This window comes from Rhea americana, unplaced genomic scaffold (genome assembly GCF_003343005.1).
Source record: "Rhea americana isolate MKP2758 unplaced genomic scaffold, rheAme1 scaffold_155, whole genome shotgun sequence".
Taxonomy (NCBI): domain Eukaryota; kingdom Metazoa; phylum Chordata; class Aves; order Rheiformes; family Rheidae; genus Rhea; species Rhea americana.
This window is the reverse complement of record NW_028185650.1, coordinates 1,786,892-1,812,421: the sequence shown is the minus strand read 5'-3', so window position 1 is coordinate 1,812,421 and position 25,530 is coordinate 1,786,892. Positions and strand designations below refer to the sequence as shown.

General features: G+C 37.8%; 1 protein-coding gene across 1 annotated transcript in view; it reads right to left on the bottom strand.

Moving 5' to 3' along the window:
* ZNF106 (zinc finger protein 106) overlaps positions 1–19,826 on the bottom strand; it is a 39,894-nt gene extending 20,068 nt beyond the window's left edge. Inside the window, exons 1-10 of the mRNA XM_085299865.1 lie at positions 19,705–19,826; positions 16,823–16,908; positions 15,412–15,473; positions 9,460–9,657; positions 5,130–7,223; positions 3,532–4,159; positions 2,517–2,586; positions 1,269–1,423; positions 1,118–1,178; positions 419–763 (exon numbers count right to left, since the gene is read on the bottom strand). Coding sequence (XP_085155991.1) covers positions 419–763; positions 1,118–1,178; positions 1,269–1,423; positions 2,517–2,586; positions 3,532–4,159; positions 5,130–7,223; positions 9,460–9,657; positions 15,412–15,473; positions 16,823–16,876 — 3,667 coding nt within the window. The 5' untranslated portion in view covers positions 16,877–16,908; positions 19,705–19,826. The remainder of the gene's footprint in view (positions 1–418; positions 764–1,117; positions 1,179–1,268; positions 1,424–2,516; positions 2,587–3,531; positions 4,160–5,129; positions 7,224–9,459; positions 9,658–15,411; positions 15,474–16,822; positions 16,909–19,704) is intronic.
* Positions 19,827–25,530: the final 5,704 nt, after the last annotated feature.

Genomic DNA, 25,530 nt, shown 5'->3' with positions numbered 1-25,530 from the left:
GGTAATTTTTTAGTACCAGACAGAGCAAGAAACAAAAATTACAGAGCTTCTAAGAGATTTTTTTTGTTTTTTCGGTTTTGGGGTTTTTTTTGGGGGGGTAACTACATTATCTATTTATCTATTATCTATTTCTGAGAGGATATCTCATTTTTCATTTAAAATTTAAAATCTCTAGCTGTATATATGTCTGATCTACATGCGTTCAGCAAATTTTAAAAAAATGAAGCTCATTTGGGTTTGTTATATATATTAAGAAGGTCCCAGTTTCCAAGACTATACAGTTGGCAAGGTTGTATGCAAGTCAGTGGAAGTTCACCTCTACACCACAGACTGCAGGTTTAAGACCCAGCTTACAGGAAAATTTTCTTCTTCATTCCCTTAAAGCTAGCTGCTCTTAAAACAAAGAAGTCAAACATACCATCCTTCTGCTCCACCACTTCTGCTTGTGAAGCACATGAAGACGTCCGGAGCACAGAATTCACATTTTCTTCTGAAACTTTTGGAGATACAGGCTCTTGTTTAACTTGTACAGAGGAGTCAGGAGGAGTGGTGGATCTGATGCTAGCAGAAGACTGGAATGGTGAAGGAGAGTTTACATGGACAGACGCTCCCAAAGGAGGTACAGAAGGAGACAAAGTGTCCAAAAGGGGCAAGAAAGAGCCTGCAGGAATTAAGTCAGTCGCCATCTGCGATTTGCTATTTCTTCTTTCAGGTGAGACACTGCAGGGAAGTTGCTCCAACTGTTCAGAAGGGTCAAGTGTTTCTAATGGCAAAAGAGGAGAGGAAAAAACAAAACAAGTGTGTGCTCCTATTTCATAAAACTTTGCAGTAAAATTATTTAATGGTGCCAAGAACTCGCTTTCAGCGCACAGACAGACAAGGAAGAGAATAAAATAAAATAAAATAAAATAAAATAAATAAATAATCCCCACCACCAGATGGTGATATCAAAAAAGCTGGATCACATCTGAACAAGACTGACTCGAGTATGGCAAGCCTGCAATTTTATTCTATATTTTAAATGAGTAAATTCAAGTTTAAAGTATTTTTTATAAGACACTAAATTCACAGAATACAAGTCAGCATTCACCTGCTGTAGTTGCATGCTATCTCGTACCTTGTAGTCCCTGCAAGATCTGGATTCTCTGACTTCTTAGTGCACTCATTTCCATGCTGATCTGCAACACAGTAATGGTTTAAATCATTCATAATTAAGACAATTTCTGATGCTGCTAACTACTAACTCAGTCTCAAAAGTCCACTGTTACCTGTTGCTTTAATACAAGGAACCGTTGAACTTCAACGTACGCTGCTTGTAGGGCAGCCCTAGCCTGCAAGAGACTGCTGTCCACACTGTGCAGGGATTTGCTTAGCTCTTCTTCCCTCAGTGAGATAGCCAACAACTGGTCTACCTGCGAGCGTTCTGAAAAAGAAACGGTAACTGCACTGCATCACACATGACGATAGCTCAATAAATACTATCACCTCTAGAGGTGGAAACATGCAAATTAGATCAAGCATCCTACTGGAGAGGGAGAGGGATATGAAATATCTGAAAATGACCTTCTGGGCCCCCGACAAAACACAGGTAGTAATTTTGATCTGTGGTAATGTGGAAGTGTTATCCATCTCTGAGAAAGACCTGTTTAATCCCAGAATAAGAGTTCTCTGCTTAGAAGGAAGGAATGAGACTCTCCATACTCATTTTCCAAACAGTACTGCTGAAGAGGTCAGAAACAGAGAACAGACCAAGCTATGCTGAGACTCCTATACAGGTTTTCAAGTAGGACTATCCAGAAGCAGAAAGGGAAAGCTATGTGGTCAAATTAGACTAGAGCGATGGTGCTTTTCCCTTCAGATTTTCTGTCAGAAGAGGTAACAAACTGCTCTTTTCTGAATGGGGGAAAGCACAGGTCACATCTGTGGGACTGGGAACACAACTGACAGGCAGAAAGGAGAAGTCTTCTACCAGATTAAGACGGGAATCCACACGATAAAGATGGGACTCTTCTGAGGAGAGTGCATTATGATGACAGAAGAGGAAGGCACTAAGTGTAACTTTATAAAGCTGGGGCTCTTCTTGAATGCCTCTAAATCAGAGAGCTTTGAGGAAGCCACAGACAGTAATAAGGAATCTGAAACAACTGTTAAGTGATGGTTCAAATCAGGAAGATTTCTGCAATCCCTACCACATTCTTCTGCATGTTGCACTGAAAAACAGTAAAATTAAAAGAGTCTTCGGAGGAGGAGGTACCAGTAGGTCCTTCCACATTTCAGAATTCCCCTAGTTCTCTGAAAGTCATGATTCCCAAAAAAGGGTAGAAAGAGGAGGGATGCCAATGCAGCAGGTTGCTCTGGCTCCAATCTGAAAGGCGTGCATGCTGTGACCTCCAGTAAGAGCCAAGAAACAGCAAAGTAACATTAAGGATTTGCTGTTTTAGCCAAGTCAGAATTACTAGGTATTTAATCTCTATACCAGGTGCACACATGTATATCCATACGTAATATTTACTCACCTTTTTTACCTTTAATTTTTCTTCTTTTATTCTTTCTTTCTAGACTGGGGATTTCAGGAGAGGATCCCTCCTACAAGTAAAATCCTTTATTAACATAAGTTAGAAGACCAATTTTGCCTAAATCAAGAAGTAAAAAGATGGTGAATGTTTCAAGAAGCATTACTTGTATCCACAGAGAAGAATATAGAATTCATTTTGTACATTCTCCTACACCATGTCCTTTCCTTTCCCCTTAAAAAAAGGGGGAACAACAAGATAGGTTCTATGTTTTCAGCTCAGCTAAGATAAAATATTAACTAAGTAAGTAGCCTTCTATGTGCTCAGGTGTGCAAGACTCAAGCACTCTCTGTTCAAAATTTCTGCTTTATATTTGTTTGTTGCTGTTCTACAGGATGAAATCAGTGAGAAATTAAAGCTATTCCTTTCTGTATTTAGCTAAATCATTTTGCTAATTTTGATAAAGGCACAACACTGGATTTTTTTCCCCTCCTCTGGGTAAGTACAAGACTGGACAGGAAAACATAATCAGATGGAGAAAAATTGTGGTTTACAGACCAAAAGTGCTATAATCTTTTACTCTTTTTCTAACTTATTTCAAATACACCATTTGGTAATAAGGGTTGAAAAACCAAAAATACCTAAGGAGGGGAAAAAAAAAAAATCACAACAGCCTAGTTTTCATTTAAGCATTGAAATACCAGAATCCTCACTATAACACTGATTGCTTCCACCGAAGTATTTTCACAGTTCTCATTTATCAGCATGGTATGTCAGTCACCAAAAGAGAATTACAGAGCATTTGCTGTTTCTAATTAGTAAACAAAGGAAGGAAGAATATTCTGAAACAAAACTAAGGCAAACAAGCCAATTAGAGAGTAAATATTAATGTACAAGATAATCAAACTGAAAGAGTCCTCCTTGGAGAGATCATTCCAAAACTGAACGACCACTGACAGGAGAAACATGCTTTGTTTTGTTTTGAGCATCCCAAAGCTGCACAGAATTGCACACTTACTCCTGTTGCTCTTCGTTTCTTTCCAATTCCTTGGCTGTCATTCTGCTCTGTACCAGATGTGCAGCTACTGTCTGTAGCTGCATCTATGTTATTAGATGCTGCAAGAACCGAAGCATCACTTGAAGCCAGAGTATTTTCTTCCCCTGAGATTTCCAGTACATTTTGTTTTTCAAGAAGAGGTGCTCTCTTATCTGGGCTCTCCTGATCTTGTTTTGTGAAGCCTGTGTCCTCAGAGGATGCTTGCAGGCTGTGCCTCCTTCCACCAGTCTCAGTTCCTTCAGACACACATGATGGCAAAGGAAGAGAAGATGTCTCACGTTTAAAGTCAGCCTCAATGTCGGCATTTGCTTCACAACCAGATGTTAAGTGATGTGAGCTGCTGGTGGCAATTATTTGCCTTTGCTCACTTTCTTTTGTTTTGGCTTGGTCACTGAAGAAGTTGTAAGTAGAAGGATTTCGGTCCACAATCACACTGCTTTCAGAAAAGCTACGTTTTCTGGCTGACCCAGGAACGGCTAAGGAAATCCCTTCCCACTGGAATCCTTCTAGAGTAGACAGATCAGACTCTTCACTGAGTTCCAGACCCTCCTGCTCATTTTGAACAAGAGGCACCATTTCTATGCCAAACCTTTATTAAGACAAAAGAAAAATACATAACAAGTCAGATAATCTAGAAAAAAAAAAGCTTTCTCCTACTTACTTGAATGCACATTAGTGCATCAAGAGATTTAGCAACTCATTACACGGCTGTTCTGCTACTTTCAGTGTGGTCTGGGAATGGAACATTTTTGCATATCACAAAATTAAGTTTTGTGGCTAAGAACTGATACTACAACTTCCAAGTCAGAAACAAACTTTCATTAGCTATAGGGATTCTAAAAATTTGAATATCGTCCAGAAGTTTTATTCACCAATCGACAAATCCCTCACATGGTTACCTCTGCTGCTGAGCTACTACAGCTTAGCTCTAAAGAATTTCAAACAGGAGCAGCATCTGTATCATTTTCAGAATTCTATCAAGTTTGCAATAAGCAAAGATGACATCTTTGCAAGAGGTTTGAAAGAATTGTCCCTATACAAGGTTTAAAGAAAGTTACAAATATTTGAAACAGCTGCTACCTCCAAACACAAAAAACAAACCGCTCATCAGACTAAATCCAGTTAACAAATGGAAGAATCATTTATTCCACTTGCTACAATGCAAGCACTTCTTACAGTATAAATACATGGAAAAGCAATTGCAACATTGTTCACTCATTACATTTTTTACATTCTTCTACTTGCTCGCACTTGAAATGCAAATACAATGCTAGCGTCCATATTTAGATATTAAGTAATCATTATGAACTCATAAGAATTAACTTCTCTGAGCAGCAAAGTGACCTCTTCAGCAGCAGGTTACAGTTACTTACCTTCGGACAGATGTCTGCTGCAGCAAGAAATCTTACAGACTCAAATTATCTATATGTGCAAAAGACAGTGGTATAGCAAAATTCATTCTTAAGTCTTAGCTGTAGGATTCTGGAATTTGTTTAAGGTTTGGGGCAAGCTCCATTACACCCCCCCCACAGGCATATTTAGACTTGAAAGCTACCAACCTTGGTAAACCTTTGCCAAGTTCCTGTTTCTTCTTGGTTACCTGCTGGATTACTTGATCCCAGTTTACATTTCTCCGGGAAGCACTAAGAATCTGCCTGAGGGTGGGTTTAAGCCCCGACTCTTTCTCGGTCTCACTTCTCCGATGACCGCTAACGTTCCGAATCCGGCGTGCACTATTGAGATTAGGCTCTGGAAGATGTGTCCCAGCTTTGCTCTTCAGACTAATATGCCGTGTCAGGTCTCTTTGCAGAGAGGCAGGGAGGCCAAGTTTGCTTAAATCAGGAAGGAGGCCTAATGATTGGCCTCCTCCCTTCTGCAGCTCCTGATCTGAAGGATTTTCAAAACCTTCCATTTCAAAGTGATCACGTGACTTCACAAGCTCTTCATCACCTTCTCCTTCCTGGGCAGTTTTCAAATCCACATGCAAGTGGTCCTGACTGCTTGATGGAGATGTGGATTCCATCTGAAATGCAGAATCTTTTTGATCAGCAGAAACAATAGCTGAAACATCAGGTTTTTCATCATCTTCCCCTTCAGATATAGCAGGCTTACTTTCTGGAGCGTCACAGGGTAAACAAGAACCAACAGAAGAACTCAACTTTTCAACTTTTGCTTCASATTTTTCACTCCCTGTTAGTTCATCATCACTCACATCCTCTAATGAATCTAGTCGGAACTTGCTCTTCGGAGAGACTTTCCCAGCTTCTTCCATATTCTGATCACTTGTATCCTTGCAAGAGTCTAAATGAGGATTTTGCAAGGAGTGGCTGGATTGAAGGTCTTCACTCTTCGGTTGTGTTTCACTTAGGTTATTAACAGGTTCTCCAAGATTGCYGCCAAGTACATCTCCGCTGCCTTGTAAGTTATCTGCACATGTGCTGGGCAGCTTCGATGCACAAGAGGGAAAACTCTTCGTTTCCAAGTTGAGCGCATTCAAATGATTCTGTTGTTCATCACTAGTTGAGGATAACAGAAGTTTGACATTTTTTAAGAGAATCTGCGTGTCCTGCTTCAGGGAAGAAGGCTTCATGTCTGTGATATTCAGGAGAGGGGATTTCAGCGATGGCATCCTATTCCTCCTGCCATCATCTTTGTCAGGCTTTTCACCACTACAACAGTCTGTCATTACCTTGCAAGAATCAAGGTAATCTAGGGTCACGTTAGTATGGGAAGGTACTTCCTTTTTTTTAAGTTTTGGGAGGCCTGCATTGGATTCACAAGTTTTTACTTTCATTGATGAATCAGTAAGAGGCAAAAATACAGAGTCTGCTTTCTCTGRAGTTTTAGAAACATTATCTTCAGACCGTGACTGCTGCTCGGCAGCTTTCTGGGATGGGTAGGGAGTCCAGCGATACATTTTATCTCTAGAAGGACTGCCACTTTTTCCGCTGGTTCTTGAAGTTTTGTTTTCTGGCTGCTTGGTAGTACCAAAATCCAGTGCCCCTTCAGAAGGAAGTTTATCACTAGTAAAATCAAGCGACTCACGCCTACTATTCCGATCTCTGTATGGCACAATATCCATGGTGTCCTTCTCCTGCCACTGCCACGTATATCTTTCCTTATTATAATTAATTGGGTCTAATGAATATGCATCTCCTGAGCTTCCAAAATTCCAGCTATTTGCACCGTGAGGACCAGATTTCCAGTTTCCTCCATAACTCTTAGAATTCCAGCTAGAAAAATTACCTGTTCCTTCCGAGTGCCAGTTAGGATTTCTCCCTCTAGCACTGTGATGCCAATTTGATGTTCCTCCTCCTCGCCCACTTGGATGCCAAACATTTCCAGAATTCCCATAGTTATGCCGATTTGAAGAGTTTCCTGAAACATTTTGGTGCCATCCAGAGCGTCCCCTTGGGCCACCTGGATGTCTGTTTATATTAGGGTTCCTCAAAGAGTGTGAAAATTTGCCTTGTCTAGGACTGATATAATCATCTTTTTCCCATTTCCAGTCCCTCTGTGATGGATTATGATGATGCCATGATGACTGATCATAAGCTTCTCTTTCTTTGTAAGCAGCTCTTTCCTCTCGCCTTCTCTGTGATCTCCTATCATCACATTCTAATTCTTGGTTTGCACAGCATGGTTCAGCTTGCCTGCAAAACAATTTAGAGAAACTTGAATTTTTCACTCTATTCCCTTGAAATCCAACAGTACACAAGCTCAATTCATTTTATCTGCACCGAGAAGAAAGCGTTTTATATGAAAAGAAAAAGAAAAAACTTATTTAGCCGTTCTGTTCCTTAGACTTCCGTAGTGTTTGACCTTCAAGGCTAGCATTGCACTTTTACTTAAATCTGATATTCCAAAACTGCTCTTACAAAGACAATTGACTTGAAGCAGAGATAGTTCAACAGAGTAATTCTTAAATATTTCTATTAACTTTCTACTTACTAATTATTGGACTAATAAAATACAAGCAAAAAGTCAATTTTCCGTTGCACAACCTTTTTGTGATTTGAGTAGATTTTACAAAATAGAGGAAACCTTAAGCCGGACAAGATTACTTTCTCTGAAGACTGTTCTGCTTATGGTAGATTGCATTACTAGAGCGAACTGATACAAAATAGAAGGAAATTTAGGCTGCAAAGAGCAGTTATTCTAGCTACTGGAGAAAACAATATCATATCTCAGTTTAGAAAGCTCAAATTAAAACATACATGTAAAACACTAACAGAAGTTGTGCCTCAGATACAAAAATATTTTGTCTTGTTTTGACCAATGGACACAAACAGTCCACAGTATGCAATGATTAGTCTGCAAGAGCCTCCCAGAACCTCTATGCATTGCCCTTTGGATAATGCTTGCACTTGGCAGCATGTCATGAATACACAGTAAATCTATCACATGTACATTTAAAGATAAATGCTACCTTAATGCCAACAGCTATTCCCAGGGTCAGTAGTTAAAACGCTCTAAGTATTTATCCTACCAAAAGAGAAGTCTTTTTTTTTTTTTTTTTTTTTTTTAAAAAAAAAAAAACTGATCATAGAACTGCTTCTTTCTGACCTTTCAGGAATATGTGCTCTAGGTCCCTGGGCGAGAAAGACAGAAAACTCTTTCACTCTTTCTGCTCATAAAACAAATGACTTCAAGGTAAACTGAAAATTTGTACTGCATCACCCTTCATAGTGCAAGTTTCCAGCACATTCCAGTTGTGCTAAAAGAGTGCAAATAATTACTGCCCAAGGGGAGATGGGTATCACCCTATTATCAGGCTACTGCATAAGATAAAGGGAGCTCTAAGAAAAGAAGTCAAAGGAATGGTGTAAGTGACACCATTAGTTCTAAGGACCGACTCAGCTAGCTTATGATCTAATGGAAACAAGTCTGCTGTATTAGTAACCTATTTTTTTTCCAAAGCTGCATCCAGAGATAGATTTTGTAAGTTATCTCAGAATACCAGTATTACTGATAGCATTATGCCTTTACTGAAGAGAAGCAATAAAAGTGACATTGTTACTACCTACATTGACCAATATCAAAATATACCATGCAAGTACAGGGACATGGCAGTATGACAGAATAGCTTCAAAACCAAAATGCACAAATTGCTGTTTGAGACACTAACTGGAATTTCTAGCCACAGGAAGCAAGAGCCAAAAATCAAAACTCATACACCCATTTAATACCATTGTTATGCCATAATTCTGTTTAAACAATATAGTCCCAATCAGAATATAACATTAACAATACTCMCATGTGGCATCACATGCAAAATAAAAGGCTATACTTGTTACTCTCTGCAGCACTGTATTTCACAGTGAGTCACTAGTTACAGTTAGCTAATGGCAAGCAATAGGAAACAAGTAAGAAATTTCATTCAAGGACAGATTATAGGATTTGACCATGATATTAAAAGAACACACCAATTCATTTTAAAGATCATAAATCAGAGCTTCATAACGTAAAAGTGTATTCCACAATGATGTCTAACCAGATTCACACAGCAAAAAACTCTCCTCCCACTGCTATCACATGTATTAAACACTTCAGTTGAAAAACACAGTATCAAATATGAAAATAAAAATATTAGAGCTCTTGATTCCATGTTAGGGACTTTGAAATCAAGATGTACCTGTTTTTTTTTTTTTTTAATCTATAACAGAAACTAGTTGACTTCACTTCTGTACATATAGAAAAACAACAGAATAAAAACATTTAGCAGAATCAAATGCTGAAATTACAACTTCCACATAGTTCTTGGATTGTTCTCATGATAAATCCTGTGACTGCCTGCAGTTCACATTTCAAAAGCACCTAAGCCTCAGCACCAACTGTGTTAAAAGCAATTCTATGACGCTACATCTAAGAGGAGAAAGGAAAACTCACCGGTTCCGTTCTTTCCTTTGCTTGATTAGTTGAATGAGTTCTTTGTCAAGGTATTCTTCTTCTGCCTCTTCTTTCTCTTCCCCTTCTCTATCATGGGCATCAACATTGTCTTTGTGCAGCTGGCTGGAGATGTGCTTGGCATATGCTGACAAGCCCACCAGGGTCACCCTGCACACCCGGCACTCATGGTTGCTGTCCCTAGGAAAAGAGGCAGAGGGTGGACTGTCAATTCTGCCAACAGGCATGGCAGATAACCCTGGTCTTGCTTTGTTTCCTCTGAAGGCACCTGTCTCTTTAGCCAATAGCTTATGTACAAGGCACCTAAGTTTTGCTCAGCATATTTGAGTTACTTCAATTTTCTGGCTTTTTCTTTCAGGTCTACTTTTCTGATGGTCAGTTTTTAAAGATTTTTTTCCAACAATCAAGAGGTAAAACACTTGGTAATAAAGCTGTATAAACTGGGATGAGAAATTCTTCTTGAATTGTTGTACTCAAAATCTTTTCAGAGGAAACATAGTGAGCGAGGAGGCAGAGTGGAAGGCTTACAGAGCCAGCAGGAGCTGCTCTGAAGCCTATCCACGGTGCCAGCTGCACTGAGGAAGCCTCGTGACAGCTTCTACATTTAATCATTGCCTCAAGCCTTGCCCCAGTGAAATTTAGAAAGGGAGGAGGCAGTGCGTGGATACAGCCAATCCTGATACAGCATAACCTAAACCGGGACAGCTGAGACTGCTGCCTGGAATTCAAAGACTCCACAGCACAGCAAGTGATGGGAGGGTGTCTTCAGTTCACTGTACTTTATTTGGTTCAAATGCACACGAGGTCTGCTTTCTACTTTAGAAAACTTATCTTAAAAAATACAAAAATGATTTCAGATGGAAGAAGTTGACAGCTGTGACAGACAAATGGTTTTACTCATGTTTCAGTGAATACTGAGCTAAAGTTATTACTTTTTTTAAGGAAACCTAAAAATATCTCATTTGTTCTCCTGACAAATCCTTCAGATACTCCAATGTTAAGGAAATGATTTGTTAATAATAAACCTAAATAAGGAAAATATGTTAACTGGTTAAAAAAAAAAGCCAGAAAAAAAGAGAAAGAGTATAGCCTACTGCAAATAAATCACTAGGACCAACTTAGGACTCACTGCCTGCCTTCGCAATGCTTTCTTCAGCTCTGCCATTTAATTCTTAAAAGCAGCACTGCATATCCCCGTGAGATACATGAACTGGTAGTGTTACAAAAGTAGTGCTACAATAGCAACACACAACTCAAGCCTGGGGCCAAGAAACTGGGAACTATAAAAAAAAAAAAAAAAAAAAAGGCAAGCATGAGTCTCCATTAAAAAAGCTATAAAATAACATGTGAAGGAAAAAGAAAGATGCACCTTCACTCAAGATACTAAATCAGCATGCTTACTGGAATGCTTAATAGTTAGCAACTAGCTACAACAAACAAGATTTATTTTTCCTAGAAATCACAGTTTTTCACACTAACATAGTTCAGATATTTAACTAATGATGTCATTCAAGTACAGCCAGAAGAGGTTTTCTTTTAAATTGGCTAATTCATAGATATTATGYTATTTACATTTATTTTTTTCTATATGGCAGTCTAATTCCAGATCAAATAATTGGACAAATTCTACTTGCTAAGTGAGTAGTTTGCAAACTTAGCTTGTGTTTCCTGGAGAGGGGTTTCTTTCATTTTGCACACTTTGTACTCACTAATAATTATTTGAAATCCACATATTATGTACTGTATTTTGGGCTAACTCATTAGCCCAAAGATAATCAACTCAGTAAATTTTATTAATGCATCAGAAAGAACAGAATCCTCTCCGCACTCATTAAATGGCACAGTTATACACTACCAATAAGATTTATTTTTAACTCAGGTTAGCACACTAGGCAAAGTGTAAATAGAAAGCTAGTTTCTTGCCTGAAAAAGGTGCTCTTTTTAAATAATGTTTCACTTACGACTTAAGGACAGTTCAACTCAAAACATACTTCAGTGGTACCAGTAAGTCTTAGAGAAACCTCCAAATCCTTTGCGAGAACCATGTCTCAATTCTTTCATAAAATGTCCATCATCTTTGTTTATAARCTGACTACAGAGTTCTTACTTTGGACAAAGCCAGTGACTTAGTAGCTGCCCTAAAGACAAAGAACTTATTTCTACTCGGTTCTAACTTGCAAGTTACTAGTTCTTAAGCTGTGGGTCTTGGACCACTCAATAGTCTGGAAAAGACTCAAGAGGGTAATGATTATAACTCTGTCCTTCAGTTAAACTACAAGAACCTGCAGAACAAATAATATTAGTTTTGTCATGTGAACAATTATAAAGATCAATTTGCTGGGAGTTTGGATGGTTACACTTAAGGGAATTTTGATTTCCTTCACCTCTTTCCTTTCCTCTGCCCTGTAAGTATCAGCCAGAATCGAGCACCCTCCCACAGCACATACTGATCATGTTTTTGCATTCCCCCGTCATACAGACCAGAGTTTCGTCCCTCTGAAACACCACTCAGTCTTATCTGTGCAAGAAGGCCAAAAGCAGTTTGAGACACACAGGACAAAAGTAGTCTCAATATGAAAACTGTTAGATAACAGCATTATTTTCTGGATGTGTACTTGAGATTGCAAATTCAATAACATCCCTCTGTACAAGAGCATTATTTCATTTTCAGTTTTAATTAAGAACAAACAAAATAAAACTAGACCCTCTAAAGCCTTATACCCGACATCTAATTGCCATATTGTCCAACTGACATACTTCGTATTGATTAAGATTTCAAGAGTATGAAAGCAACCACAAAAAGTTTCAGYAACATTCTTCTAGCCCTTGAGACTGCTAAATTAAAAGGAGAAAAGCTTAAGCCAATATATGTGTGTCTCCTTCACCTCTTCCCTAAAGGAAGTCTGAGAAACAACTTCCAGTTGGATGTCAAATCTGCAGGTGGGAAATGCTGGCCTAACACACTTCAGTGGCGTTCTCTGTTACATAGTTTAACCATGCTCATGAGGCTGTTTGTGCTTCACATTTTCTACCTGGAGCATGTCTCCTCTCACTCTCCTCAATAAAAAATAAAATAATAATAATAATAATAATAATAATAATAATAATAATAATAATAAAAGCTCCTAAAATACATCCACTAAACAGAAATTAGAGGAAGGAAGAGACAGGGGAAGACCACAAGGCTGTTACTGTGTGGTAAGAAGTGAGGTGTCTTTTATTCATTTTCATTTTGAGAACTAGGATGGTAACAATACAGACACCTTCCAAGGACAAAGAATTTGCAAGAAGTAATGAAAACAGTTATCTTAACAACAGACTATGAAATACTGATGAAACTTTAATTTCATTTAATTTGAAATAAGGAAACAGCGTCAGACCATCTGCAAACCACTGGGGACACAATACATAACTTTTAAAGTTACTTTTACCTGGATGAAAGTCATGAATTAGAATTAGATTGACTTAGCCAAAAATAAAATGTCAAAATATGTGAAAGTTTAAGCTGTGGTCTTCATCACTTTCAGTCCCTGTATCCACCCTATTATCAGAATTACTGTCAGAAGAAAGTCCAGAATAGAAATGCTCTACAAGTTAGTTGACCAGCAGCCCTACGTAAACTTCCAGGGCTGCAGACATTTGGTTTCTGAGYAACCACTTCCCAGCTGTTCAGTAATAGAACAAATGTTTTTTCACTCTCAATAGTGCAGCGGATTACATATTTCATGTAGTACAATGCATTTAACCCAAGGCATATTTTCAGAATCTTCCTAACTCCCAAGACCCAATTACATGGGGCATGTCACAGAGGAAAGTAAGATGATTACTTTTTTTTTTTTTTTTTTTTTTTTTTTAAGTCAGTAGCTGAATTCAGAAAAAATAAGAAACATAAGGCTGAACAAAGGATGGTAACAGAAGAAGAGGGGAAATGAGGAAAAGAAATACTAATTTTCTTATGCACTTCATCTTTACCGTGAAGCAACTTTTATTTGAAAATGAAACAGCTGCCAAGAAACTACATTTTCTCAATGTGACACAACAATGACCTTGTAAATTGGAAATCTGAACAACCTGAACATTTTTTGAGTCTCACTGTAACAATAAATTTAGGTTCAGGAGGGAAAAATTATTTAATTTTCCTCTCAATATATATTTTTAATATTTTGATGGATCACAGCCTTTGCCTAACAACGAACTGWTCAACAGATATTCTGGATACAAATGTTCTTTCACCAGTTTACTAACTTGCTGTGAAGTCTTGGAAAAATTAATCAAATAGTAGATGGAAGTAGAAATTGGGTAACAGAGGTGCATTACTATTAGTCAGCATGCACTTTAAGGTAAACAGTCTCTTTATTACTTACATAGCATAAAATTTATATAGCACTAGGCACTGCAGAGCCGAAGTCTTAGCTGTAGTCTTTGTGTATCAGAGATGGCAGAAACTCATTTTAGACCAAAACACAGGTTGCAAATGGGGTGCCTTGCAATGCCATAACTGTGCTTCAATAAGGGTTATTTTTTATTTTAATGAGAAATTTTGAAATGTTTGCAGATATAAGCTGGCATACTCATAAGCTACACATTTTCTGAAAGACTTAACCTAGAAACATACTAGTTAGCTGATTTAGACAAACTACAGCAATACTTAGCAATTATACTCAACAGTAGCATAAAACACTAAACAGCTGGCTTAAGCAACTATATTCAACCGTAGCAGCTATGTAGTGCAATCTCATTCTCCAAACACACTTTTTTTTTGCAGCTATACATACACTTTGCATGTAAAATGTTACTTAAGAGAAATAAATTTCTAATTTTATCTAGTTTTGTAACATTATAAAATAAAACAATTCAAGAGTTTCACTAGAATTCACACTGGCACACCTTAACTGTGATGGCGTTAGTGTCCATCAGTGTCTTAGATTCACTCTGCTTTTATAGAATAGGCTCTAGAGCCATACCAGTAGCTCTCATTTTGCACAAAACAATGAAAGCTACGTAAACTAACAATTAACCTGAAAACGAAAGTAATCTGTAACTTTTCTTCAATGGATTCAAAATATATGAACCAACAGAAAAGATTTCCTCTCTCATATTTCTAGGAGTTGAAAGATGATCAATACTTACTCCACTAAAAGCTGTTTAAAATAAATTTGCTGTTTTCAAATAAAGTTTGTGGTGCAAGATGATTAAAAAGTAATCTTTATATCAAATATTTAAGTGCAGGCTGTCTGATTTCTCTGGCTACCTCAAAAGTCACACACATTAACGGACTTTTGARTGCACTCCTCTTATATCCTGGTCCATAGTACGAGGATGATATTTGAATACCCCTTAAGTCCCTCCCTCTAGTTTCCAAAGTATATAAATAAAGGCATGGAAACCATGCATCCTGGTTAGGTCTCCCGCTTAACCAAACAATTGTACCAGTGTTGCAGAAGACAAGCCCATCACACAAATACATATGCAGCCTTTATGAAAAGGCTAGCATCTTGGACGTAAAGTTTCAAAAGATCAATAATTGCTTTTACATTCCTTTTAAAAAGTTTTCAGTGATGTAAAAGCAATCTCTATTGCTGTTCACAGTTATTATTGCAAAGTCAGAATTCTTGTGCTCCCAAAAAATTAAGTATGAAAATGCCTAGACACAAATGATTTAWTTTAAAAATCTTGCAAGAGCCTAAGAAATACAAGAGAGCTATTTTTCCCCACATCATTTGCTTCAGTTACCAAGTCTCCCGAGACTTATACATTCAGAGAATGTGGGCTGTTGCCAGCTTTATCATAAGGCATGCAAATAAGTTTGCAGTATAAAACTAACTATGTGGAATTCAGCTGTTACAGGAAATAATACATGAGTTGCCTCAGAGAGTGACAAAAGAGAGTGATAAAAGCTGCACAGAGAGGAAGGATGCAAGACTGTTCTCATACCTTCCCTTCAGGTTTTCAAGTTCTCTGTGGTGAAGCATGCTTCTCATGTGTTCTTCCATCTCCTTCAAGAACAGGGGAAAAAAAAGTAGAACTGGTCATAACAAAAAATGGTGTATTGTTTCTGAAAAGCTCAGTGTTGAGAACTATACTGTGCTGCAGGAAAGTGTAATTTGCTCCATCAGAGCTGTAGCAGTCTTTTTTTCTGTTTCTTYGACCGTGGAAGCACAAGCGGTTATCCTGTCAAAGTCGTATAATGTTACCTTTCCTGAGCAAGGACATAAAGGAGTCATTAGAATTCAAAACAAAGTGAGCGGAATCCCAGGAGAAAGTCAAACAAACGTATGCAGCGAAGTTTATTATTCTGTTTTTTGACAAATTACTGTCAATCACAATTTTTGTTAAAAAGCTGACTGATACTACTCTCAAGCATGACAATATTTGTAACACTGTATTTTCCTGCACAATGTGAGCAGTCTCTCTGGATTTACATTATGACACAGCTGTAATTTCATCATCACATACTATTTTACTCTGATGGATACATTTTGGAAACTAAGATGTACCTAACAAGACAGCTTGTTGTTTAGACCAACCTTGAGCCATGAACTACAATGGTAGTATAATTAATTGTGGAAAAACCTGCTGGAAGAGAAAGATTACTCATAACTTAGGGATAGAAAACAGTTCAGAAGATTTTCACTTTTTCTTCCTGCTTGAGCCAAAGTATTTTGAAGTCTTCAAAGAACAGGTATTAAGCACTATCCTCCTCAGTCCCTGAATTTTCATCTGCAAGGGAAAGCAATACCTTCAACCTGAAAGAGTTATGCGAATTAATACATTAGCACTTGCAACATATTCGTGTGCTCATGTACCATGTCACTAAGCAATATATAAAAAATTTATTTTTAAAAAAAATCTGTTTCAGTGCAGGGTTTGAATTACATTCAATAAACAAACAGAAGATATATATATATATATATAAAAATCAAGAAGTTAATGAGCTGCTCGGGATCATTTCACATTCTCCTTCCATAGGGAAACAGACAAAAGTCAAAAAGAAAAAGAAATTAAGAGTGTATTACATAGCATTCTTAACACAGCATAATTTACAAATGAATGGATTGAGTGTTTTTCCCTTTATTATCTCTAAACAATATAAAATAAATCCTCAAACCTTCTACTATTTTTAATATTCAGAATCAAGGATACTACACAGCCCTTTTCAAGGAGGGCACTCTAAAGCACATGTAACTATATTATTTGATTTGCAATAGATCTAGAACTAATACATTCCTGGTACAGGAATAAAAACTCTTTATTTCCCACATTTTTCTTTAGATTGAAGTATTTGTCATAAATATTTTATATATAATTACCTATTCATGCGAGGTGTAAAGCAATAATTACTTACCTTTTTTGAGTTGTACCCAATGTGACACAATATGCATTTTCGTTCTCGAACCATGCTTCTTACTCTGGAAAGATCTTATTCCGTACCTACAAATAACAATAATTAAAAAAAATGGGATCTTTCCCACCATTTCTCTATCTTTAGTAAGGAAAGTAAAAATAAGAATCACTATTCATGAATACACCTGTGCTGAATATCTTTAACAGAATACATAGCTCTCTTACACATGGTCAACATTCTTCAAAAGATAACATAGTTTTAAGTAGTCATCTAAAAAGCTATCAAACATTGTTTCCCTTTATTTTTTTTTTTTTTTTTTTTTTTTCCAAGATATGGTGCTTATTCTACAAAAAAACAGACACCTATCGCTCTCAATAACTCAGATTAGCAAAAACTTTTCAGCTAGGATGATCAGCAAGATAAGGAACTGAGGATGTCGAGTGGGAGAAACTACAATATTTTGGTACACAGGGCAGCTTAGGTAGGAAGAGACACTTAAAGCTCAAAGAAAACAAATGTTATTTATGACAGCAAAGAATGACAATATTAAAGGTTTGCAAGTTCATTTATTCTCTGTAAAATGAAACCTAAAATCATTTAGGACTTATTATTTTTCTCATTGACCTACATAAGAACTGCATGTATATATACATCAAAACACTTACCTAGGCAGTGTTTTAATGCACATTCTCTAACTTTATCACATGGGTACCTAACATATTTGAATCGTATATATACATACATATGTCGTTCCCACAGTCTACCCTACAAAGTTAATTTCAATTATTTACCATCAGCCTTCTAGACCTGGGGCATTAAACTCTCAGAATCTAGTACTGTACAGAAGTTTTGAGCAAAGGGTTGAACAGGAACTGGATTTTCACCAAATCCAGATTACACAGAGCTAAAACAGCTCTGACTTTCAGTGGCATTATCCAACTGTAAACAAACAAACGGAAAAAAAAAAGGGTCAGCAAAACCCACTCTAATTCAGAAATGAGGTTCTTTGACAAATAACTCCTTCCTCCAGATTTGCATGTCTGCTTACAGTTTATATATATATATACACACCAACATCAGTTCAGCATAAACGGAAAAAATCTGAGTTGTAACAGCCCTTTAATCTTCGGATAACAGAGGAAGTAGTTTTCTGCCTAACAAGAAATTCTCATCATCATACCGAAACAAACTCATGTGAAGCACAACAGGAGATTCAGTCACCAAAAGGATTCCTGACTTCACCTAGCCAGCATTCCTTGGGTACGATTCTTGATCTCACTGAAATATTTGAGTTAAACAGTGCTTAATTATGCATTCTCTAGCTTTCATCACATGGGCATTTGATGTACTTGAAGCACAGAGGATACCTCTTTATTTTGACAAAGCACCCCCAACAAAGGTACAAGATTATTCAGAACTTGGCATCAGCCTGGGTCGCACACTGCTCACATATAAGCTCACATGGTATCAGTGATGTGCWTGCAAAAGCATGTGCCTTCATGGGAGGTCAGAACACAGATATACGAAGTTTTAGAACAAATTATTTTGCAATTGTTTGAAAACATGTRTAAAGAGCATGACTTGTTTTTAAACATACTTAAGCTGAGACAACAGCTAAAGATGATTTAGGTTAATTTGGGYTAATAAGGAGATTAAAAAATAAGATGTTTCAACCTCCAGGACCGTTTTCCAGTAAGCTATCAGATATGCAAGAACGGAAACATCTCATCAGCATAATTCTTACACACAGGTGCAGTTACAGCATATCAAAGAATTATTTATGATTATATCCAAGTGACAATGTTTTGAATGCTTGGTCAGTATAGGAAAGCTATTTTAATGGGATTAACATGAGGTTACTCCCTGAAAAGCAAGGGTGCTAAGCCCTGCACCAATTTCAGATAGCTTCCTTAGGCATTAAGGGGTGTTCTAATCCCCTGGTATTCTTCACCAGCACTACTTTGTAGATTAATAGAATAATACCCTACATGTGTTCAGGATCTTGCTTAAAATTACTCARGTATTTACGGAATTCATCCTACACAAGGGTAAAACATCAATGTGGGACTTAAATCAGGACARATAAGTCAGTAAGTATGGTGACTTGCTGGCATCAGTTACCGCATAACATTAAAGAGCTTTCTCAACAGAGCTATCACCACACCTGTTTTAGCTAATTAAAACATATAGTAACTATACACTATTACAGGAAGAGTTTAAGGCTAACTGCCCAATCAACTTGGCATTACTTATGACAAAGTACTAAAAATACTAAAGGAATTCAAATGCTATTGGATGTCACTATGAAAAGTRAAACTTTCATCTCCACGGAGAGAAGCCCTTAGAGGCAAATACTCAGATGTACAGAGATTTAGTAAATGCTACGGGGACCAGGAGAAAACAGACCCATGCTCTATTTCCAGTTAACCTTTTGACTTACTGTCTACATAGAGCAAAATCACTTCCCTTCATGCTTAGCTTTCTCCCAGGTCCTACTRTGAAAACTGCAGCTTATTTTAGGAAGCACTTTGAAATCACTGAGAAAGTACTTTGTGAAAAGTACTTTGAAAAACACTATAAATACAAAATATTTCTTCATTGACTATGAGACAGTAAAAAGAACTAGACAGTTTGTGAGCCATTTACTCAGCTAAGGCATTTTACCCTGTTGATAAATTGACATTGGTCAGTTTAACCATAAAACTTTTGTACAGAGAAACTTCAAAAGCAGAATTTTCTCTGTATAAAGGCGGGTATATCTGAGTTCTTAAAGAAAAATAATAATCCAACACTTTCAGTACTGAATAACCTCCAATCTTTTAGCAGGTTTAACAGTTTATGCTTTTGAAATCACTAACATGCTATATGGCTTGGGGAATTACCTCTTACAGGCTGTTAAAGGGACCTGGTAAAAACACATAGGCATAATCGAACTTCAAGCAGAGGCAAGTTTTTGCCAAAATGACAGGACCACCATGGAGAAGGGATACATACTTCAACACCAAAATGTAAAGCCTGCAAAATAAATGAAATGTTAAGACAACTTTCCATCCTGACAGAAAGTTACTGATCTATAGGGGATTTTTTGTCTGTTTGTTTTTAAACAGAGTGGATGTATTCTGTAGATATGTGAGGTAAATGCAACTTGCCCACAGCCTGCATCTGCTCAGAGCTTGGAAACACCATACAGATTGAATGGAAAAGTAAGTCTGTTAAAGAGATTTTGGAGAACACTTCCCACAAACAAAAATAGTCTACAAAGAAAATAAGGCATTAGGCTACTTCCTGCTACARCATTCATTTGTCCACAGTTATTCAACCTTACTAGATAACATACATTAAAAACGTGTGTCAAGGCTAAATCTGCTACAGATCAATGGCTGAACACTCTGACTATATAAAGCCACAAGTGTGATGGAGTGGGGCGGACAGCCCAGCATTCCAGCTGCCTGGAAATCCTCGGGAGGCCTCAAAGAGAGCAGCAGTTCTGGTCCRTCTAAAGGCCTGTCTAAAAGCTGCATGACCCTACAGATAGTACCGGATACTGTACACTTGACAAAAGGAGAGCCAAGATGCTCACCAWGGCAGGATGTTCTACAGCAACGCTTTCCTCAGCCTCTCACAGCAATGTCACTCCTTTGGCCTTAGTGACTTCTCTCCTGCAGCACCTGATCACACAAATATTCGAGCCGAGTCACATCCCAAATAGGAGCAATACAGCTGCCACAGAAACAGGAAAAGAGAAGACTGCACAGAGGAAAGAAGCAATTAACCACAATGGCATTCATAAAATCTTTAGTTGGCTTAAGGGAGGATGGAATGTAGATAAATTCACTTTGACCTGAAGAGAAGTATCTTGCTCTGAGGAATTAGGAAYGAAAGAGTATTTAGGCTCTGCAAAGCACTCGAACAGTCACTGCTAGGCTAGACCCTATTTAGTCTGATTATCAGCATAAGTCACTTTGCTTATCTGCTGAGAAGCTTGGTCTTTTCACAGGAAAATCTAGAGGATAACACACAGACCTTTGAAAGTTATAAATGACCTCCCATTGCACCAAAGAAATGCTACAAAGCAATCCAGGAGCCTGTCTAAATAATGTTTTATTAAAGCTTGTTAAGAGAGGTAGATTTTCTTGTTAGGAAAAAAATTATATGGGTATAAAATCATTTCCATGTATTATATGCTGCTCCAAACATCAAAGCCCTGTACAGTTGTGTGAATGCTGTACAAAAGCAAGTAATTCATCACAAGAATAAAGATGCATACATTCAAATTTCATCACCTTGAGCAGAATATCTAAGGAATGAGGCACCAACATTTAAAAACTACCTTCCTCCCAGATTCTTTGCCTGGCAGGCACTTGAATTCACTATGCATCACCTTGCTAGACTGCCGCTTTTGCTAATTGCCTTAACATTACTTCTGGGCACATGTGGGAGGCACTTTACCTACTGAGATGCTGACCTGTGCAACCTAACCTGGTCAACAGCCAAAAACTAGAGGACTTGCTCTAGTTAAGTTACGACTGGCAGCGTTGCTCTGTCTTATCACACTAATGGAGTCATGCACTGCACTAACTACGTTGTGATCAAACCTTTTTTTGAACATAGCAATAGAGATAACTGTAYTACAGCCTTGTAGTTAGAATGTTTGCACAAGGTACAAGACTTCGGGTTTAATTCCTTCCACTCTCCAAGGGCTAACTTTGGCTTCCTAACAGACCGAGGGCCACTGAGGACAGACGGAGGACACTCTAGACCTCTCCACACTGAGACAGCACCACTATACAGCAAATGTTTCAACAGGGCTCTCAAGTCCTCAACTCTTTTGACATTGAGCCAAGGAAGACAGAAGAGTTATTTCAGCGATCAAAGCTCTTTAAGTTCCTGTTAAAAGTAATAAAGTTCACTCCACTAAATTGCCTAGAAGCCATCTAGCAGGAACTGTTTCCATGTTACCCCATGAGCATTGTTGGCTTTTTAAAATATACAGAGACAGTACACAGGAGATAAGGGATTGTATAGAAATACCTACGCAAACACATGAGCATACGCACGGAAATATCTGACACAGAGTTTTCACTAACATCTACTCTAACTTCAGGTAAACCAGAAGAGTGTATACACCTTAAGCCACAATTGAACTGCATCTTTTTAGGTTCCTTGCATATATGCAATGTTAGCTTCATTTTTTCCATTATTATAGATCCTTTTCTCAGTTCTAGAAAAGCAACATYAGTAAGTCAGTGTACATGTTCAGCCTATTATCATATTTCAACTAGCAGGAAGATATCATTAAGTTCAAATAAGCATGACCTATGAGAATCAGTATGGCAACTCACACAGAAGCAGTGAACTACAAATCTCCATAAGATAGTTGAAAACAAACACAAAAATCCCTCCCACTTTTAGCCATTCACAGTTTAAAATAAGTTTACTTAATATTTCATGAAAATGCTTTCTCATCCATTAACCTAAGGGAATCTCATTACAAATACACAGGATCAGAAAAGACTCATAAGATTACCTGGGTAGACTACCCTGACACTAAGACAGCATGAAGTATGCTTAAACTACTCCAGGCAGGCATCTACTTGATCAGTTTATAAATATGTCCAATAAAAGACAGCCCAGTGTCCCTAACAAAACCTCTTTYAGAGCTCACTTATTGTCAGATTTAGAAATAATTTCCTAGTATCCAACCTAAGCTTTCCTAGCGGTAAAGTTAAGTCAAACATTCCTCCACAGTGAAAGCAAAGAATATCTTATGGCTATCTTACCTTCAGCAGCTTTTCAAACACTGAAAGATTCAGAGATGTAAATTCTCCTAATATGAATGGGAAGTTGTTCATCATCACCACTGTATTGTGTGATTTAGAAGCACTTATAATTTTATACTACAACTGCTTTTGTTTTCCTATATATCCATAGTTCTTCCCCAGACTTATGCAAACTCAGTTTCCTCAGATGTCTTCTCAAGCATCACATTTTCTGAACCTATCAAAAATCCTCTTCCTCTTTCCAAGTTGCCTACAACASTCTTCAACGAATTCCCAAAATGGGACACAGTGCTTCAGCTGCGACTCCTCTCACCTCCTTGCAGAGGAGCACTGTCTTTGTACTCCTCCTATCATTACTTTTTTCAGCTTCAAACGTAACTTAATGATTGAGGTAAAGTTTTATTAAGAATCAATGTAATGATCTACAATCTGGGACAAATAAGCTACTTCAGTTAAGTATATTTGTGATTTATAACAGAATTTTAGTTGCTTTTAATAACCTTGTGTTGTTTYGTAAGAGATCTTCAACCAACAGACCCTCACAAGAATGACAGAATTACCTGTCACTTATTTCTGCAACAGTTGGTTGTATCTTTCTTTTCTTCCTAGCATACTTATCCTCGTAAGACCCTTCACAAGCATGCATAGTTTGTCTCCTTTACAGATTGCAAGCTAAGAAATAGGGACTTAGAAGTCAAATCAAAACAACCTACTGTATCCACCCAGCCTATCGCAAAACTACAGAAGTAGGTACTTGGCCTTGGCAAGATGATTCAGACTCCTGAAGAAGGGTCTATATAGTCACTAGAGACCACATAGGAGAGGATTTAGTCAGTCATTAGGCTTACTCTATTTACGCAGTCACTATAGACTAGTAAGAACCACTGAAGAGTGGTCTGAAATTCTCAAGTCAAAGTAGTCAGGTTACCTGTAAGTATTTGGACCKTTCATGTCAAGTAAAGCCAAGTTAAGGATCCCAAACACTGAGCAGGGAATTATTTGTCAATGAGGCAATGGCAATACAGGGTCCTGACTGAATGCCTACACCTCTGTAATAYAGACACTTGGTCCCAGGGCTGATTATTGGGGACTTCATCAACTTGAGATCAAAATGAGAAAGAGCCTAGGAGAACTAGACAAGTCACTTAGAAAAGAAATACATTTTTATGAAAGAAAGAAGTTATAATGTATAATAGCCTCTTATTTTTCCTATAACCAGCTTGAGTCATGTCATAKCTCAAATCTTATAACACCATCTGGTGGTAGAGTTCACAGAAGACAATCACCAGATGTTAAAAAGAATTTTTATCAATTTCAACTTGATTCCAAGTATCTTATGAATTGTCTTTACAAGATGAAGTGGAAGTCTGATGGAAAAATGCCTTACTTTACCTAGATGCTTTCATGAAGTTATCTACAAATTCTAGCATTCTCGTACATAATTTAAATATGYATTAAGATGGTAGTGATTGTTATTATTCTTTGCACTGGATATCAGAACTTCACATACATTAAGATGCATTTTGTTGCCACCTCTTCAAACACGTGATCCCTTCGGACACACGGGCTGGAAGGTACCTTAACTTYGGTGATAGCGACACAGGTAGCAGGCTAACATAGTTTGGTAAAACCAGTGATTTGTTGTGAATTGAAAGTACTAGAATATAGCACCTATTTAACAAACTTTATATATAAAGTCAGCCAGTAATGGCATGTAAGTGGTGAAGTGAATGCAGTTGCCTCTCACTCTTACTACCAGTTAAGCTGAAGCCAAGCAAGGACTAAAGAAAATGCAATTGCTTTTAATAGAAAAGATGGTCTATTTTCAAGTCAGGATCAGAATATATTTTCTAAGGTAAATAGGTTACAAAGTCATATTACAATGACCCTAATGATCTGCAATATTCAGCCCAAATATTGCAATACTACTACATAGATAATTGCAGAGTTCCAAAAAACTATTAAGGGAGTTGTTAGAAGGCTTAAACATTTTTTAGGATAGGATCTAACAGTTCAGCAAAACAATCAGTTACCTCAGTACAGTAATTGAGATTTGACTTAAAGAAGTAGCAAACAAAGGAAGGAGAGAAACAAGTAGAGGAGGTCTGGGAAAAGTAGCCCCAGGAACTCATGTTGAAAACAAAGTCCACTGCATCTCAGTCCTCTTCTCTCTCTGACCACTCCTTAGAACTCATCTGTTCTACAAACCTCTTGAAAGCTACACATCAGTGGAGGTGGGGAGGGAARGAGAAAAGGTAAACTTCTTACTTGTAGTAGACAGTTGTTATCAGACCACTAATGATAAAAATAGAAAAATAGAAAAGGAAGCTATATTGTCAAAAAGTAAACCACTCAAAACAAACTGAGCCCCCATAAAGCAATTTCAGAAGTGACGTATCAATTTTAAGCATCAACATCACCTCTGCTCAGTGTTCATAAACTTTTTCCAAGCTGAAACTTATAAACTCTCCTGAAAGTTCTTAACATAGTTTAAGWTTGTATGTGCAATACTCTGCTTGCAATAACAAGCATTTTTTTAAATAGTTCATATTTCATTATGCCACGAAGGCTTTTATTATTATTAACTACAAAAGAAGTCAGCTCAGTTTTTTCAGGTCACTAGACATATTTATCGCCACTTTCATACACGCTTTTTCCAGGATAAGCCCTTTTGTAGCTTCAGGATGCGAAGAAGGCAGCTAAGCAACTCTGAATCCAGAGCCGCGATTCTGCCCTGGGTGGGTGCGAAGATTGCACGATAGCTGCAAGCGCGCAGCGGAGAACGTGCCCGGAAAAAGCCTGCACTGAGCCCGACCACAGGGCTCAGGGAGGCCCGCGGCAGCCCGGGACGGCCGCGCCGCAGAGCGAACCCAGGCCCGGCCCGGCCCGGCCGGCGCCCGCCGCGACCCCGCCGCCAGAGGGGCCCCG